The sequence below is a fragment of the Anas platyrhynchos genome, chromosome 22 (genome assembly GCF_047663525.1).
Source record: "Anas platyrhynchos isolate ZD024472 breed Pekin duck chromosome 22, IASCAAS_PekinDuck_T2T, whole genome shotgun sequence".
In the NCBI taxonomy this organism is placed as follows: domain Eukaryota; kingdom Metazoa; phylum Chordata; class Aves; order Anseriformes; family Anatidae; genus Anas; species Anas platyrhynchos.
In genome coordinates this window covers 5,228,822-5,245,618 of record NC_092608.1, presented here as the reverse complement: position 1 = coordinate 5,245,618, position 16,797 = coordinate 5,228,822, and the positions used below count along the sequence as shown (strand labels likewise).

Genomic DNA, 16,797 nt, shown 5'->3' with positions numbered 1-16,797 from the left:
GGCGGAGGGGCGCGGGGGCTGCCGGCGGCAGCGGGGCACACAAAGGACGGAGACAAAGGCGGGGAAGCCCCGGCCGGGCCCCGCTCACCTGCCCGCCGTCGCCACGGGGGGGGGGGGCCGGCCCGGTTGTCCCGCTCCCCGCAGGGGGATCCCGGCGTTAGGGCAGCGGGGGGCGGGCGGCAGGCGGGCCCCGCTCCCTGCAGCCCCATAGCGGCGGTGGGGGCAGCTGCGGGACGCGAGGACCCCCCCCCCCCACACACAAGGGACGGGGACCGGGCTTGGGACCGGGACCGGCAGCGGGAGCAGCCCCGCGCCCCTCCTCCCGGTTTTCCCGCCACCAGGGGGCGCGCCACCTGCCCGCCGCATGACGTCACAGGCGCGCGCCGCCGCGCGGCCGGCAGCGCTGGGCACCGGGCGGGGGCGGGCGGCGGGAACCGGGGCAGCGGCGGGGCCCGGCCCGGGGCTGGGCTGGGCTGGGAGGGGAGGGCACCGGGCACCCGGCACCCCTCGGCCCGGCACGGCTCGGAGCGGCTCGGGGCTGACCGGCACCGCGCTCTCCTCCGCCGGGCACGGTGCGGCACGGGGCTGGCGGGCACCGGCGGTTCCTCGGCGCGGAACGGGCGGCTGCGAGCCCGGTAGGAGCCCGGTGGGGGTCCGCTGGGGGCTCAGGGGGGGCTCGGGGGGAGCGGCGGCACCTCGCACCGTGGGCGCGGGGAGGCAGGGAGAAAGGCAGGTGGGAAAAAGGCTCGGAAAGGGCGAGACCGGGGTACCCCCGGTAGCCGTGCGTGCCCTGAGGCTTTGTCCTCCGCGGGGCCGGCCCCGAGAGGAGGAGGAGGAGGAGAGGAGAGGAAGGCTCCTTTGGGCTTCTCCTTTTTCTCCTCCGAAGCCGTGAAAGGGGCAGGGCGCGGTGCAGCCTGATCCGGGAGGCCTGTGCTCGTTTCCCTGGGCTGGTGCAGGAGCCTGCGTAAAGGACAGCGCTGTCAAGATGACAGATTGCCAATTACGCGATGCTCCTGCCTCCTGTGCTGCGCTTTTCTTTCCCGAATCTCGTCTCTGAGGGGTTTGCTGGCTCCCAAAAAGCATCGTGAAGGACGTGCGGGCAGCCTAGTGCCTGCTCCTTGCTTGCTGTAGCCATCTCTCAGTGCGCTGCGTTATGCTGGGGAGCTGGGACTGCTGCTGCTGGGAAGGGACCCTGTGAAGAAATGAAATGCATCAAAAGGAAAAACACTGAAAGGAATAGGTGCAAGTCTGTTAGGGGCAGCGTTGCTCCGATCAGTTACTGATTAGAGTAGGTTAGAGTTTGCATGCATGGAGAATGACTAAAATAACGAAACGCACTAAAAATTGTGATAGGAAATTATCCGCGTTATAGCCTGAAACATGTCAGGTCCTGACGGCGGTGTATAACAAACTGTTGGAAAGTTGAGCCCCAGCATCTGCTGATTGATTGTTGGTACATGATACTCGTGTTGGCTACTGATGTGCTGCCCTTGTCACAAATTCCTGCAGGACAAATGCCAAATTAATTATATGGCTGTGCAGGGTTTGTATTCCTTGGGGTTTGAGAGAGGCTCCGAGGCTGTTGTTAGTGCATAGCAGATGGGTACCTGGGTTGGGTAGGTGGAAGGTGCAGATCCTGACCTGAATATTTTGTGGTGGTGTGAGAATAACTCCATAAAACTGAGATCTTGTGCTATAAGAGGATACAGAGCCTAGAAAAGGGGTATGTTCTAATATGTTACTAGAACATTTATGTGGCTTTTAAATAATAAGTAGTGTTCCCTGTGCTGCTAAGAAGTGGTTGTCTAAACTTGGCTAAGTTGTAGGAATTTTAAATCCTCTGTTCTTAACTGCGTCAAAAAAGAAGGGAGACAATGAAGAGCTGTGAACAGGGCAGATTTTTAAAGTAAAACACTATTAAAAAGAAAGATCAGAAATAAAGTTATGTGTAACTATTAACTTGAGCTGTAAACCAGAACACACCAAAGACGCTGTCTTCATTTTTTTTGCGCTATGGGTGACTTTTGACTACATGTTGCTGGTCATAAACGATGCTCAAATCTTTCACAGCGGGTCTTTGGCTTTGTCAGAGCAGTGTTTTTGTGCTTGTTTCTGAGCATAGAGGGCAGTTTGTTGGCCTGAGCTCAGTGGCAGCAGGGAATCGGATGGCTCCATGAGCTGACTGTAGTAAGACTGGAGGAGCCGGGGGATAAATGCTCTTTCTGTGCTGCCTTTCAGGTTCTGGGCAAGATGACCACGCTGACACGACAGGACCTTAATTTTGGGCAAGGTAATGTGTTGTGTTATGCTACAAGCTGCTGTGCTTGCAGGATTTCTTTTTGGCATGTGAGCTTATGGGATTGGTGTTGGAGGATTGTTCTAGCTCTAAATTTCCTGAAGCTTGGTAGGAGGTGAAATTCATGCAGGAAAAAAAAAATCTTTAAAAATTTGCTATGAATTAAAAAAAAATATAAAATTCCTAGTGCTCTGCAACCTTCAGCATTACTTTTGTTTTTCAGTCGTTGCAGATGTTCTTTCAGAATTTCTAGAGGTGGCTGTTCACCTTATCTTGTACGTCAGAGAAGTTTACCCTATTGGCATCTTTCAGAAGAGGAAAAAATACAATGTACCTGTCCAGGTAGGAGAGTTTCCTGGAAGATGACAGCCGTGCAGATAAGCAAAATACCAGCAGTCAGTTAACGCTTGCCAAACTAAATCACTTCTAAAGTTTGTTTTAACAGATAACAGTAGAATGCTTCCCGTTTTGTGCAGTGACATAACATGAAAGCATGCTTCCTAGGAGATGGTTCAGTGATAAGTGGTATGCTACAGTATATGGTGCATGCTATGTAGGAGTTTCCAAGCTAGCGAGAGCATTGGGAGTAATATAACTGTGTGGGTTCAGTGGTCTGCTTCAGCTCGTTAACCCTTCCATGAAAGAATGAGTGGTGTAAATTGGCAAGTTAGTTGTTAAAAATTCTGTTTCAAGTGTGACTGGAATCATCACGCTTTTATGTTGAAGTCTTCCTGTTTAGCATTGGCCTGGCTCACATCAGAACACGGCTCTGACTCCTCACTCTGTTTGCTACAGATGTCGTGCCACCCAGAGCTGAATCAGTACATCCAAGACACGCTGCACTGTGTAAAGCCACTGCTTGAGAAGGTGAGATCATACCAAGGACCTGGGCTGGCCCAACGTACTGCAGGGGGTTTTGATACAAAATAAGAAAACAAATACTGCCTTAATTGCAAAGGTTTTATTACATATTTACCACATAGAATATGCTGGCTTACAAAGGAACTAGAAAAATAAGAATAACATCCATAACCTTTCATCGTAGTTAAGGCGCTGTCTTGCTGCTGAATATTGGCATTTAGTTGCATCTAATACATAAACATGAGGCTCCATTTCTATATTTTCAGTTACATCATCCTACGCATTAACTTAAATGTATCTGAAAGCAGAATGTTAGGTTTAAGCACCCATCTGGCAGAAGAATAGTTTGAATGCTGAGCTGTAAGCCGGAAAGCGAAAGTAGTTTTGAACTCTAGGTTTTGTGAGGGAAAGATATGACCATATTAAACATTTCAGAATGTCAAATGCTGGCAGGGTTTTCATTCTCTGCTCTTTACAGACATCACGCTACATTTAGAGACTGGAAATAGGATGGTTTTATGTTGTCCATTGCTGAGTGATGCAATGAGATGACTGCGCACTTCCTCCTTGGTTCCAAAGCACTATTTAGTGAATTTCATCTCCTTATGGCTTTGAGATAAGCTATCAGTTCAACATCTATAAACAAATAGCTTTGCAAAAATATTTTTTCTAATAAGCTAGTGTCATCTGACACTGCTCAAGGCTTAGATAACTGCTATTGCTGCTCCACAGCAGGTGAACATACTGCCACTTTATCAGAAGTGGAGCACGCTGGGGGCAGAAGACAGCTTGTTTTAAGGAAGTGCTTTTTCTAACCCTATTTATTCTTGCAGAATGATGTGGAGAAAGTTGTAGTTGTAATCCTGGATAAAGAGCACCACCCAGTGGAGAGATTTGTCTTCGAGATCACCCAGCCACCTCTCCTTTCCATTAGGTAACGTTTCCGTTAGTGCTTGTTTCCGTTAGTGCTTGCTCGTGACATTCAGCCCCTGCACCTGTAGAGATGTTCTGCAATCAGTTACAAGCCTCAGTACTTTGCTGTATGCCAGTAACAACTTCTGTCTCCCAACAGTTCGGAGTCCTTGCTGTCCCACGTGGAGCAATTACTGCGTGCCTTCATCCTGAAGATCAGTGTGTGTGATGCCGTGCTTGACAACAATCCCCCAGGTAGGCAGGTCCATACAGCCTAAGAGCACAGATTTGCTCAACTTGAGTTGATTACGGGCAGTGTCCAAGCTGCTGTTAGTTTTCCCCTGCTCTGTAGGCTGCTGTTTTTCTTGCAGGTTGCACCTTCACAGTTCTGGTTCACACACGGGAGGCTGCCACACGGAACATGGAGAAGATCCAGGTGATAAAAGTGAGTGATAGCAGTGGCTGCCTGTGTGCGAGCAAACTGCAGAGCAAAGAATGGAAATTGAAGAATTTTGGTATCGCTAAGGTTAAAGGGTGCTAGATTGCTAGTTCTGTGATGCACTTCACAACTTTGTTTTGAATGCATTAAAGAGTTTTCAGTGGTGAAGTGACATTTACCATGCACCAGCTGCAGTTCAGGTAGTAGCTGCTTTGATATCTGATTTAGACTGTAACAATATTTACTGCTTAACACCAGCTCAGTCACTTAAAGTACTCTAATGTACAACATAAGTATGTGAAGTAACAAAAAAAACAACTCATCGCACATTCACCATGTGTAGATGGCCAGTTACTAGCAATAAACTAGCAAGGAAAGCGAACATTAAAATTGTGGTTTTCAGGTGCACAAATACATTTATCTTGCAGGAAAAGGTTGTGTAGATCACATCTTAAAGCAAGATAGATTTTTTTGTGTGTATCCTTGCTTAGGAAATAGGGAAACTTTTTTTTTTTCCTCCAGAGACAAGTTATTTTATGGCTTAAGGCACAATATATAAGGCATGTGAAATATGTATCTTTTTTTCCAAATTCTGCTCTGTAGTGCTTAGTAACTGGAACTGGTGTTATAGCAGGACAGCCTTTGAATTTGCAAGGTAAGACAGAAATCAATGCCCTGAACATTTTGGAGTTACAGTTAAATACTGATATAATAAATACATGAAGTGCAAGCTCAATATAGATAAGTATAATGGGTTAATAGTGTACTTTCAGGCTCTAACTGAAAATGATGATATTCTGGGTCTTGGGGCCAAGCATAATAGCAAGAACTTTTAAAATGTATGGAGAATTCTTGAGTTACCTTCAGCATCACCATTTGTCTCTTCCCTCAGTCACTGGAGCTCTCACTTACTTGTTGTCCTGCCCCTAGGATTTCCCGTGGATCCTTGCTGATGAACAAGACGTGCACATGCATGATCCCCGGCTTATTCCACTGAAAACTATGACATCCGATATCTTGAAGGTGAGCAGAGCATTCTGGCCCAAGAGGTGCCTGAAACTGGATGTAATCAGAAAACTTTTCATATTAAAATAGGGAACCCGGGAGAAGGTACAAACTCTTTAGCCTGTTGCAGGCTTCTCTCCATTCACCTACCCATCAGACAGAACTGACACTTGTTTCTCTCCTCCAGATGCAGCTGTATGTCGAAGAACGAGCCCACAAAGGCACCTGATTCCATTCCTGCAAGCCTTGTCCAATCTTCCAGTGGAGCAAGATCTCTCACAAACCATACCAGTCTCTTCAGCTGGCCTTCTGGATGAATGTAGAGCAGCTGCTGCCTCTTTATTTCAAGTGCTCTTACCACTGTATATAGAACTGACTTGGAATGTGGAGCCAGAGCCTGTTCCCATGTACGCTCGTGTGTGAGAGTGAGTATAGGTTTCATTACAGTGAATCCCTGGGTGCAGGATGCAGCTGACTGCAGTGTGCAGTCAGTGCTTTGTACAAATCCAGTTCTTGCCTTAAATAGGGCATCTCCATTGCACATGAGTAGTGATATACAGGGATCTGTTGTATACTCCACTAGAGCAATGGTCTTATACCAAGGGTGAGTGAGGCCTTATGTAGCGTTTGTCCACTGTGACTGTCCTAAGTAGTCTTCAATAAATATCAAGTTTTACCCCAGCTGAAATAGGCTGCGTTCTGTCCATACCAACCTTCCCTCTAGCAAGAGAAGTACTTTAATTTTGTGTGGAGGTTTGTATTCTATATGGAGCTTCCACTACTTTTCCATACCTTCTCTAGGACATAGCCAAGACCCATCTGTTCCTATGAAAGCCGGGACTACTATGGAGAACCTTCAAATATGAGTGGCATTAGTAGCATGTTGGAACGTGTCTCTCCAGCAAGGACACTTGTCAGATGTCCTGCTTAAAAGACAGCAGAAAAGGGGAAAAAAATACTGCTATCCTACTTTTATCAAAGGGGATGGAAGAGGGCGTCAGTATTGTCTCTGCTTATACAGGGGTGGAAGGAATGGCTCATGGTATTTGAGTTGAGTTTATCGGGCAGGTAATTTGGTAAAAGCCAGCAGAGCACCTCCCTGCTTCCTCAAAGTAAAAAGCGCAATAACACTGCATATCCAGGTTGTTTGCTGCTTGAACGTTTTATATAGGGTTAGACTGTTCTGTACAAACAAAGAGCTCAGTACAAAGGCAATATGGAAAGAGCACAGCACAATCAAAAGGCACTTAAGATATAAGGTATCCACCCTAAGGGATTCCTTATCTTCTTTTTCTCTGTTTATTCAAACAATGACGGGCTGTATTGGACAGGGAAGGTGTGTACCATTTTGATCATATATACTTACAGAAACTATAAGGAATGGGGTATCAGCATCACAGCATTTATGAAAATGTCTTGACAGCTTCCTTATGCTGTGGAAGGGCTGATATGAAAGATACATATTTATATATATAATTAAACAAACAGGAAAATACAACACAAAACAAGTCTGTCTGTAGCAGAGCCTTTCAGAAAAAGGATTAATAATCTGAATGGATACATTTTAGCCTTATCTTTCATAAGGTGAAAAAACAAGAAAGGGTTTCCATTTAAGATTACTATGTCCTGGTGCTACAGCCAAACACTATTAACTAAAGATAGTTGTTGTATTTAATTGTCCTAGTCTTCCTCCTAAGGAAGGGCACTAGTAATTGCCATAACATCCACAGTGCAGGAGGAGGACAGACGAAGACAGACGTCCTTCCAAAGGGCTGGGTCTGCAGAAGGTCTGCTGTGAACAAGGAGTGCTAGCTGCTTGTATTCCAGATCAACTGTGCAAAACAAAGCCAGGACATTCACCCAGAGAGTACAGACAAATAAGTGCACCTGAGACCACCTGGTTACAGTCCTGAGGTAAAAAAGAACACTTATATTGTGCCTTTACAACGATGTCTGGGGTCCAATGGTGATGCTGCTGTTTGTCACTCTGATCCCATACCATCCTGCCCAGTATTGAGTGTCTTGGCCTCCATGTTGAAACCAGATGTAACGAACTCCGGCTGGATAATTGTTGAAGGTGTGAGACATCTGTAGAAAAAGAAAATGCTTGTTACTTTGCCTAAATAAACCAGCACTGACCTTTAAACTAGGACAATTACGGTAAGAAAGCCTTGGTCTGAGGAAGGGCTCATTCCAAAATATCTTTTAAAGAAAGTGCATCATACCCCTTTTTGAGGGAGGAAAAAATAAAAAGCCTTATTTAGATGATTAAAGGGCAGAAGACTAAGTCAATCAATGTTGAGCTTGATTCTTGGGTACAGCATTCATTTGTCATATAAGGAACAACATAACAGGGAATCTACAGCTATCCAAACCAAGCTCAACATGTTTAGCAATTTAGGAAAAGTAGTGTCTGCAATACTTACATCCAAGCAGTATTTTTTAAAATTAAATTTTTATTTTCAACACAAATAAGAGCTACGTGTATGCTCCCATAACTCAGCTTAGACAAAAGCTTAAGTGAAAAACATACACTTGAAGAGACTAAGTAGAAACATCACAGAAGCATAGGGGGGAATACTCTTTAGGAAACCTCATGCACCTACAAAATCAACCTCGATCTTTCAGTGTTTCTTCAGCACTGTCAAGAGCAAGAACTTTTTTATTTTTTATCTTGAGTTAGAAGAGGCTGAAGAGCAGAGAAAGCAGGGCCAGTTGTGACTTTTAGCCAGGTAAGGTTTGAAAGATGCGTGTCTCAATCTTGATGTAAAGCTACTGTCTGGAGAGCTGCTGCTTACCTCTCTCCACGTTGCATCGCTCCACTGCTCTATAACCACTGGCTCAGGATGGAACTCTGCAAGCACGATGTAGTCTTCTGAAAGCAGCCTCACTGTAAGTTCATAACTACACCCACAGTCAAATCTGGCAGCGTACCTAAAGAGGCAGGGAGTAACGAAGAAGCCAGGGTTGTGTACACAGCATTCAATTTTCCTTAGCCTTCAGAAGGAGTCTCCAAAGTGGATCGAGGAAAGGAATGTCATACCCGTAGTTACGGAGGAGTTCTAAAACTTCCCATTATCTTTCTATTCACAGGATAATCATCTTATAGCCCACTGAATAAACTTAGATATAGCCTATGCCTTACTCAAGACTTCCAGATCCCAAAGGATAAAGAACATATTTTATAGCATGAAAAGCTTCAAAGGCCCAGCTTACATCTAGGTCATAATGGCAGAAATTCTATGCAGAATTTCAGTGTACACACTTACCAGTCCTTGACTATGATTTCAGGCCGTTTCTCATCCATCAGCTCGTTCCAGTATCCTTCCTTCTTCAGGGTAATAAGTTGAGACTTAAAGCACGGCCTGCAATAGAAATAAAAAACAACTTCATAAAACACATCGCTCTCAACATCCATAGTTCCATTTACATCCTTGCTTTTGCTAAAAGCTCACCCAGACCTTGAGTGCCCACAAGGCTGATATGGCTAAGACACGACTTTTTCCAAAGACAGAACCAGCAAGGAAGCAAACTGGTTAGCTTCACCTCCACATAAAAAAAATAAACTGGATTAAGAAGTTTCTGTGCTTGTATAGCATATGTTGCTAAAACGAAACTGCTTACAGGTTGTAAAAGCAGTAAATCCTCCACTATTAACAGCTTGCAATAAAAGCTGTCAGCATGACAAATGCACCAGGCACTCTTAGGGGTTAAGAGGTTTGACCTTGTGAGGTAAGTGCATCTGATCAGTTCACCAGACCTTAACCTCTGCCCACCACATTTGGTGGAAGAGAAGCAGGGATCCCACATGATAATGACCATAGACAAGATTACAGGAAGTTCCTGGTAGGGACAGAGAAATTTAGCACATGATGTTATAAAGTAATGCCTCAGAAGTATGCTGAGTAAATAGTCTCTTTAGAGTAGCTAGTACTAAAGGTTGAAATCGCCTTCATTTTCCTACAGATGGATTAAGGTTCAGTGACCTACTTCAAGTCCTCCGACCACAGTGCTTTTGTAGGCAGAGGAAGAACCAGCTTTCTTCCAGCACCAGATCACAGGAATACAGTTCTTACCCATATGAAGTGACAAAGTATTTGTGTACTTCTGGGTCTGGTATCTCTCTTCCAAGAGGTCCAGGCAGATCCTCAATATTCCATCTATCTCCCTCATTCTTATCAAGTTTCCAGTGCTTAAAGCTTTCTAAAAAAAAAAAAAAAAAAAAAAAAAAACACATAAAAGTGAGAGCTAGGGCCTCAGATTAGTTTTGTACACTATCCCTGCTTGCATTAAAAAGTCAGCTACATAAAAATACCAGAAATCTACTTTGATTAATAGTCAGGCATGCTGTATCTTTTCTACAGCTAAAAGTGACCTCTGTCACTATGTAGTCATTAGTTTGTGGTGGCTGTCAGCAGCTACAACAATTAGTAGCAACTTTTTGCCTGTATCAGAAACAGGAAGTCAATAATGAACTAGAGCAACTGCAGTCCTTTTAGCTGCTTCTTGAACAAAAAGAAAAAGACATGTCTGCCTGATTATTTAGTCCATTGGGTTGATAGTTTTATTGCTGTATCATCCTTGCCATTCAGTGTCCACAGTGCTGAGGCCTTAGTGACTCACAGAGTTTTTTCTGGACTGTCACAGATGTGCATTTATCAATTCTTTACTTGCCCGTGATAGTTTCACTGTTTACTCATGGATCTGACCCAGGACGGACCCATCAGAGGCGGGCCAGCCCTACACCCCCAGCAGTGGTTGAGTAACGCAGGACTGACTCATTCTGACTGCTGGGAAACGATCTTAGCCCTCTGCTCTGAGTAGCGAACAAACCTTCAGCACGGGGATTTTTGATTAAGTTTCTCTTCAGGTAGCACAGCATGTAGAAGACCTTCCAGTCGGAGACGCTCCTGTCCAAAGCCTGGACGTAGAACCCTTCGCGCTGGCACTTGCGTTTCCACAGGGTGGTCAGGTCCACCACGTAGCGCCACTGCGAGCACACCAGCCTGCAGCCGTGGATCAGGTCCCGGGCCGGGAGCAGCGACAGCAGCTCCACCAGCACATCCTCGGGGAGCTCGCAGATGGTCGCCATCACCGACACACCTCAGCGACGAGGGATGCGAGCGCTGGAAGCCTCCCAGGCACCTGCAGCGCACAGACCGGGCTGCGTTCGTGCCGGTTACCGGCACATCGGCCACACGGGCTCAACCCAGAGCCTCAGGGAGGCTCAGGGAGGCGTCCCGGCCTCTCCGCCTCTCACCGGCCCCACCTGGGCTCGGGCCGAGCCTCCTCCGGACGCGGATGTGAGGCGGCGGCCGCCCTTCCGCAGCGGGCGGAGCGCGGGGAGGGGAGGTGGAGCCGGGCCTCAGCCGCTTCCCCGCCCCGGGCTGCGGCATCCAGCACCCAGAGTCTGCCCTCGCCCCGGGACGGAGGGCAGCAGCCGGGCCTGAGGAGGGAGCCAGGAGGCGTTCGGCGCTTTATGAGGGGAGCCCGGCCCGGCCCCGCTCCCGCCTGAGGTGGGAGCCGCCCGGTGAGGGGAGGGGAGGGGAGGGAAAAGGGGAGCCCGTGGGGGTCTGCATGGGAAATGCCTGCAGGGGATTTAGCCAGCATGCTTCTGTCGTTGGGTTTTAAACGTGTGTTGCCCTTCAGGACTGCAGTAGAGGGCTAGAAAGGGGGAAATTGGAGAACCCCAGTCCTGCTCCCTAAAAGCCAGCGAGTTTTAAATGACTTTTCCCTCTGAGGGCTGCAATGCAGATGGAGAAGACAGCTCTGCCTCCGGGCCACCTAGATTTAGGATGCTGTTACAGTAGCCACTTCCTATTTCTTCCCTTCCTTGCCCGGTTTGGCACTGCCCGTACTTCATCCCGTAGCGCTGTCAGGATATCTGATCCGCGCTGTTAATAATGCTCTCCTAGGCTTAATGATTCACTCCTGAGGAGCCTGGCTCTGTGCAGCTCACTGCAGACCCGACAGCTTCCCAGCATCAGGGCTCAGCTGAGCTAAAAGCAGAGTCACAGAGCATCCCACACCGACAACATGGAGCTCTGAAGCTGCACACTCATCCGTCCTTATTTCTGCAGCACCTGGCCCTAAAGCCCAGGTAGCAGAGAGCCATTGAGAGTCAGGGGGCAGAAACAGCAAGTAAGTTAGAAGCATGTGCTTTTACCTCAATTGCTAAAACCAAAAAGGAAGTTTAACTGAAAATAATGCAGTTAAGGTATTTCATGCTCAGACCTGTGCTTTATACAGGCTCATGACTAAGGACATTAAGTGCCAACCCCTTGAGGGGAGGCCTTCCAGATATAGAACCAACAACCACTGCAAGCGCTTGGCAAGATGCTCTCCGCTGATATTTAGGTACTGCTCTGCAGCATTTGTCATCAATGAGGTTCTTAAAAAGGCAGAACAAACCCAGATGCCTACAGCATTCCCTCCTCAGAGGAAGTCACTACTGAGAGCTGCTTTTTTTAATAAGTGGAGATTTTGGGAAGGAGTGATTCCAGTCTAGGATACTGAATATGTCAGCTGTATATGTCAGGTACTTGCATTTCATGGATAGATTTAACTAAGGTCTTCGCTTACAACATAAAATATTAATCTACCCACATCCTTCAGGGTAGTAATAGTAGGGGTCCAGATGTCTTTAGGTTAAGAATACCCCTAAAATCATGCTGCACCTGCCTTTCAGATAAAGGTGATTATTTTCCCTAACTCCTCAGTGCTTGGTATTACTGGGGGCAAGAGACCCCATTTCTGATGGTCCACTGCGTCACTACCCCTTGCCTCCTGTCTCAGACAGCCCCATTCAGCCTGACCCAAGGATGGAGTCCCTCCCTGAAGCAGTCCTGATCAGAATCCTGGCTTCCATACCTGCAGTCGATTTGGTGTTGGCATGCCGCCTGGTCTGCTGCCAGTGGAAGAACCTGGTCGATGGAGCTGCTCTCTGGATCCTGAAGTGTCAGCAGGAAGGCCTCACTGGAACAGAGTCAGAGGAGAATGCAGAGAACTGGCAAAACTTCTACTTCCTGAGTAAGAAGAGGAGGAATCTCATCAAAAACCCGTGTGGCGAAGGTGAGAGACAAGCATAACAAGCCCCAATATTGAAGAGAAGGCCAGTCACTAGGAACTGGGCATCTCCAGTCTTTAACATAGATCTTAGTTGCCATCAGGGTGCAGCATTTTCTTCTTACTCAAGACCCAAATCACTTCATGCATGCAGTCAAATAACTTAACGGGCAAGGTGGCCTCCTGTCAAAATCAGCCTTTGTAAAGGGCTCTATTTGACATCAATGTTATGTAAGATATACAGCTTAACTATTTAACTATGTCCCAACAATGTTCCTCAAAGTTCTAAAAATATCACTAGTAAGAACAGAAAACAAGGAATTTAGTATATGATGGTGATTTGCTAACAGAAATGAAATAAAGAAGTCATCAGCTTTTCCCAGACTGCTTCTATAATAGGACATGAAAGTGTTGAGACAACAGAACACCTAAGTGATTTCACTATTATTTTCTCAAATAAGCCCACATATACATAGCCATTTTGGTGGGGAATGCTCAAGTTTACTGATGTTCAACCAAACTAAATGTTTTTGCCAGACCTCTACTTAAACGTCTGCATGATCCACATATAAAATTAGCACTACATGTAGCAACACATCTGTCACAAGCTACAGGAAAGTCCCAGTGGGAGGTGGTCAGATTCCCCAGGCCCACAGAAAGTATGACCAAACAGATTCTTGCTTCTCTACCATTTACAGAAGACTTGCAACACTGGGGAGATGTGCATAATGGAGGTGATGGCTGGAAAATTGAAGAGCTCCCTGGAGACTTTGGAAAAGAATTCCCTAGTGAAGGAGTTCATAAATACTTTGTTACATCTTATGAGTAAGGCTGCTTTCTTCTCTTATTCAGGGAAGGGTACAATTCTGCTTCCCCTAGCCTCAGGAGAGGTTGTTTTACCAATTAACATTTTTGTATTTCAGGTGGTGTCGGAAGTCTCAGGTCATTGACCTGAGAGCTGAGGGCTACTGGGAAGAGCTGATGGATACAACCCAGCCTAAAATTGTGGTGAAAGACTGGTAAGTAGCAAGGATGCCCCAGAAGGCCAGCAGAAAGTCAAGGAAGAGCAGGGAGGGCATATACCTGCACTGGGCCTTAAAACCCTTTTTCTTACCCTATTGCATCCCTTCTGGTGTCATTCTAGTTGTAGGACAGGGTTAGATCTTGGCTGTCACTGGCAGCCTCCAGAGGCTTCAAGCTGTTGGTGCCCATGACATCTAAAGTCCAGATTCCTTTGGGGAATAAGGACAGGTGGTGGTTTGGGGTAAGAATGGTTACAGTTTTCTACCTCTACCAATCTCCTCAGGTTCCTGGGACCTTGGTTTGAAGCCAACATTGCAGCCATTCAGCAGGACACAACTACTTGCTTTAGCTCTTTGTCAAGTTCACAGAGACAAGGCTGGCAGCTTGGGTCTCCCTTGCAGGTACGCAGGACGCAGTGATGCTGGCTGCCTTTACGAGCTCTATGTGAAGCTGCTTTCAGAGAATGAGGATGTGCTGGCTGAGTACAAGACTGAGACTATTGCCATCCCGCAGGACAATGATGCCAACTGGACTGAGGTGAGTGACAGCTGTAGTTTCAGCAGGTGACACCCAACCTGCATGAACAAGGAGTATTTTTAAGCAAACACATGCAGGAGTAGTTACCTTGGGGGAGGAGAAGGCTCTGTCAGAAGTTCTGTTGAGCCATGACTGATTGAGCAGAGGAATTATATTGCAAAGGTATCTTAGACAAAACCTGGAAGCTTGCTGAGCCATCACTACAAGTATGTAGGATTTTGGAAGATGTGGGAGAAGTTCAGTGGCCTTTGAATAGAGCTTGGGCAAAGCATTCCCAGTAACTCCTTTCCCACTGTTACCCAGGCTGGTAGGTATGGCTGGGGCAGGTGGGGTTGAAGGCCCTGTGCACTGAGGAGTAGGTTCGTGGTGGTTTGACACTTACCAACAACCGTTTTGTTTCTCTCACCCCAAAGATCTCCCACACCTTTTCCAACTATGGTCCTGGGGTCCGCTTTATCTGCTTTGAGCACGGTGGCCAGGACACGCTGTTCTGGAAGGGATGGTATGGTGTACGTGTTACCAACAGCAGCGTGACGGTGGAACCATAGCCAAGCTGAACCGGGGCCTGCTTGCCAGAGCTGACTCCCCTCAGGCCATCCCACAGGCTTTGGATGGCTTCTGCATGGTGCTGCTTCCAGGCTGTAGAGCATACAACTCCCGTATGAATGTGCGTGCCAGATGCCAGGGGCCACCATCCATCTCTCCTCAAGAGGACTATGCAAAGAATAGGAACAGATGGGTGAAACCACACAAGACAGCCTCATAGTTGCACTGATGTTCTCTGTTGCACATAAAATTACCTAAAAATCCTTACTGAGAAGGAAACCTTGCTGCTCTCCTGAGAGGTATCACCCCAGCCATGAACACCCAGCCTGCACTAGATACTCTCATGCCTCCTTCCCAGACTTGAGCACTGTTAACTCTAAGGAGGACTCTGGGCGTATTTTCAGGAAGTTCAGAAGGGGGAAAAAAAATAATACAGGAAAAAAAAGAAAGCATAGACATTGTGTCTCTGCTGAGAACAGACCAGGAAAGCCAGAGTCCCGTCCCAGCTCTGTCACCAACTACTTCCATGGCCTGTGGTGAGGATCTTAGCTTCTCCCATTCGTAAGTGATAGATGCCATGGCCTGCCTTAGATGAGCTCTGCCTTGGCTGCTAAGTGCCGCTCCCTGTTTTAATTGTGAGAGATGATAATGCCAAGCAATAGGGATTGGATCCTTCTCTATTACAATTTTCCCAGCATCTATTTATCAGGGAAAGTGTTGGGAACTGAAACCACTCTGGTGTGCACTGTGGAGCTTCATTTGGCTCTCAAACAGCAACTGAGAATAATTGCTGTGAGAAAGACGAGGACTTGGGGAAATGTCTCACAAGCAAATTGCAGAAGGGGCCCAGGAACAAGTGAAAACAAAATGCGTCTGCTCCTTCCCGGCCTCTGCTTGCTTCATGCAAATCTAGTGGGGCTCTTTGCAGGCAGGAGATTCACAGAATATTCTTCACACAGAAAGCTGTCATTAGCTCTGCTTGATCTCAGTTCTTCCTGCCTGCTAACAGTGTCTGCAAGAAGTACACGCCTGCCTTCCCTCCATATGCTCACCAAGACAGCACTTTGTACATACGCCCACCAGTGCCTCTGGGTATCACTCAGGGCTGTGAGCCCCCATCCTGAGCAGAAACATCTAAGCTTCCCTGAGCCAAGCCTGTCCCTTCTAGTCAGTCCCCTCAGAAAAGCATCCTCAGACATTGCCCAGAGCTAGGTGCTTCCATTTTTATGTTCATCTGTTTTCTCTTCCTGGCCTGCCCAGGCAGAACACATACTTGGATGCCACCTGGCAGCAAAGCACACCGGTACAAGTGCAGAGTACTGGTATCACCTGGAGCCAAAGACAGCGACTTCTGAGCCGGTCACTTTGTGTGCATTCTGCTTCATCAGGCTTTCTGCACTGCTGCACCCAGCTGCCTCAGGCACACTAGCCTTCCAAACCACAATCGTGCCAAGCCAGAGTCCAGGAAAACATAATAAAAAATGACACAGTTGTATGTGGATCTTCCTTTGTGTGCTGGGTATTTTTTTTCTTGTCCTTAAGCATGCTTTTTCTCTCTCCAGTGGAATCAGGTGTCAACTAGTCCCATCCAAAAACCAGGAGGCTTTACATATGGTATAATAACACAAGCCTCCTGGGAAAAGGCACGTGCTCTGTTCCCCACCCCAGCAACCTGAACCTGTCAGAAACACTTGACAGCCAATAGTTCTGCAGAGCAGCTGTGGGCAGGGATGTGCTCAAAAGGTAACGGGAATTCATGCAAGGCATGGAGGAGGTTCAGAAAGGCTCCTACAACATCCATCCCTGACCCACACCCTTCAGGTCATCTGCAGCTGTAACTCAGCTGTGAGCTCAGCTGTGGTTCTGACCCAGGAGAGAGTAGAACCAGTTCAGTTCTTCCCTCTCTGTTGCCTCTGCACACACTGTCACACAATGCAGCTTTATTCAGCACAGCCTTTAGTGCGGCCAACCAAATTTCTAGTTAATATTCAGCTCACTGCCAGAGACCTACTCCACAGAAGAAATGAGGCCCTGGTCTGTCCCTAAGGAATCAGTACAGCAATACATGTAGGATCAATACACAAGGTCTTGATGCAACTGTAAAACTGAACCT

The 16,797-nt window shown here is 47.1% G+C and overlaps 3 protein-coding genes across 7 annotated transcripts; 2 read left to right on the top strand and 1 right to left on the bottom strand.

The window, feature by feature from the left end:
- The first annotated feature begins 390 nt into the window (after window positions 1-390).
- On the top strand, window positions 391-6,194 carry MAD2L2 (mitotic arrest deficient 2 like 2). 2 transcript variants are annotated; one of them, XM_072026979.1, is made up of 9 exons: window positions 391-646; window positions 2,239-2,290; window positions 2,520-2,638; window positions 3,092-3,163; window positions 3,991-4,091; window positions 4,230-4,324; window positions 4,441-4,514; window positions 5,439-5,531; window positions 5,701-6,194. In XM_072026979.1, exons 2-9 carry the CDS (start codon window positions 2,251-2,253, stop codon window positions 5,740-5,742), a joined length of 636 nt encoding a protein of 211 aa, XP_071883080.1. In that variant the 5' UTR covers window positions 391-646; window positions 2,239-2,250; the 3' UTR covers window positions 5,743-6,194. The 2 variants fall into 2 exon arrangements, with proteins under 2 accessions (XP_071883080.1, XP_027298888.1); XM_027443087.3 differs by having other exon boundaries at window positions 497-635.
- A 456-nt stretch (window positions 6,195-6,650) lies between these two features.
- On the bottom strand, window positions 6,651-10,605 carry LOC101804457 (F-box only protein 6). The gene is made up of 5 exons (XM_005021292.5): window positions 10,347-10,605; window positions 9,590-9,716; window positions 8,783-8,878; window positions 8,312-8,447; window positions 6,651-7,601 (listed from the first exon to the last, which is right to left on the bottom strand). Exons 1-5 carry the CDS (start codon window positions 10,603-10,605, stop codon window positions 7,455-7,457), a joined length of 765 nt encoding a protein of 254 aa, XP_005021349.1. The 3' UTR covers window positions 6,651-7,454.
- A 283-nt stretch (window positions 10,606-10,888) lies between these two features.
- Window positions 10,889-16,185, top strand: FBXO2 (F-box protein 2). 4 transcript variants are annotated; one of them, XR_003492266.3, is made up of 6 exons: window positions 10,889-11,029; window positions 12,309-12,584; window positions 13,277-13,403; window positions 13,502-13,597; window positions 13,885-14,138; window positions 14,552-14,690. XR_003492266.3 is itself a non-coding variant. In XM_027443084.3 (6 exons), exons 2-6 carry the CDS (start codon window positions 12,335-12,337, stop codon window positions 14,684-14,686), a joined length of 744 nt encoding a protein of 247 aa, XP_027298885.3. In that variant the 5' UTR covers window positions 10,889-11,029; window positions 12,309-12,334; the 3' UTR covers window positions 14,687-16,185. The 4 variants fall into 4 exon arrangements, 3 of the variants coding, with proteins under 3 accessions (XP_027298885.3, XP_027298887.3, XP_027298886.3); XM_027443084.3 differs by having other exon boundaries at window positions 14,003-14,138; window positions 14,552-16,185; XM_027443086.3 differs by having other exon boundaries at window positions 10,902-11,029; window positions 12,313-12,584; window positions 14,003-14,138; window positions 14,552-16,185.
- The last annotated feature ends 612 nt before the right edge of the window (window positions 16,186-16,797 follow it).

Bases quoted from the DNA above. Each gene is read 5' to 3' on its own strand.
- MAD2L2 (XM_072026979.1), top strand. From the start codon at position 2,251: ATGACCACGCTGACACGACAGGACCTTAATTTTGGGCAAG. The intron at 2,639-3,091 runs GTAGGAGAGTTT...TGTTTGCTACAG, and splicing joins AATACAATGTACCTGTCCAG to ATGTCGTGCCACCCAGAGCT. The intron at 3,164-3,990 runs GTGAGATCATAC...TTATTCTTGCAG, and splicing joins TAAAGCCACTGCTTGAGAAG to AATGATGTGGAGAAAGTTGT.
- LOC101804457 (XM_005021292.5), bottom strand. From the start codon at position 10,605: ATGGCGACCATCTGCGAGCTCCCCGAGGATGTGCTGGTGGAGCTGCTG. The intron at 9,717-10,346 runs GTTTGTTCGCTA...TTTTTTTTTTAG, and splicing joins CAAAAATCCCCGTGCTGAAG to AAAGCTTTAAGCACTGGAAA. The intron at 8,879-9,589 runs GTAAGAACTGTA...TTTCTATTGCAG, and splicing joins TACTTTGTCACTTCATATGG to GCCGTGCTTTAAGTCTCAAC.
- FBXO2 (XM_027443084.3), top strand. From the start codon at position 12,335: ATGGAGTCCCTCCCTGAAGCAGTCCTGATCAGAATCCTGGCTTCCATA. The intron at 12,585-13,276 runs GTGAGAGACAAG...TACCATTTACAG, and splicing joins CAAAAACCCGTGTGGCGAAG to AAGACTTGCAACACTGGGGA. The intron at 13,404-13,501 runs GTAAGGCTGCTT...TTTGTATTTCAG, and splicing joins TACTTTGTTACATCTTATGA to GTGGTGTCGGAAGTCTCAGG.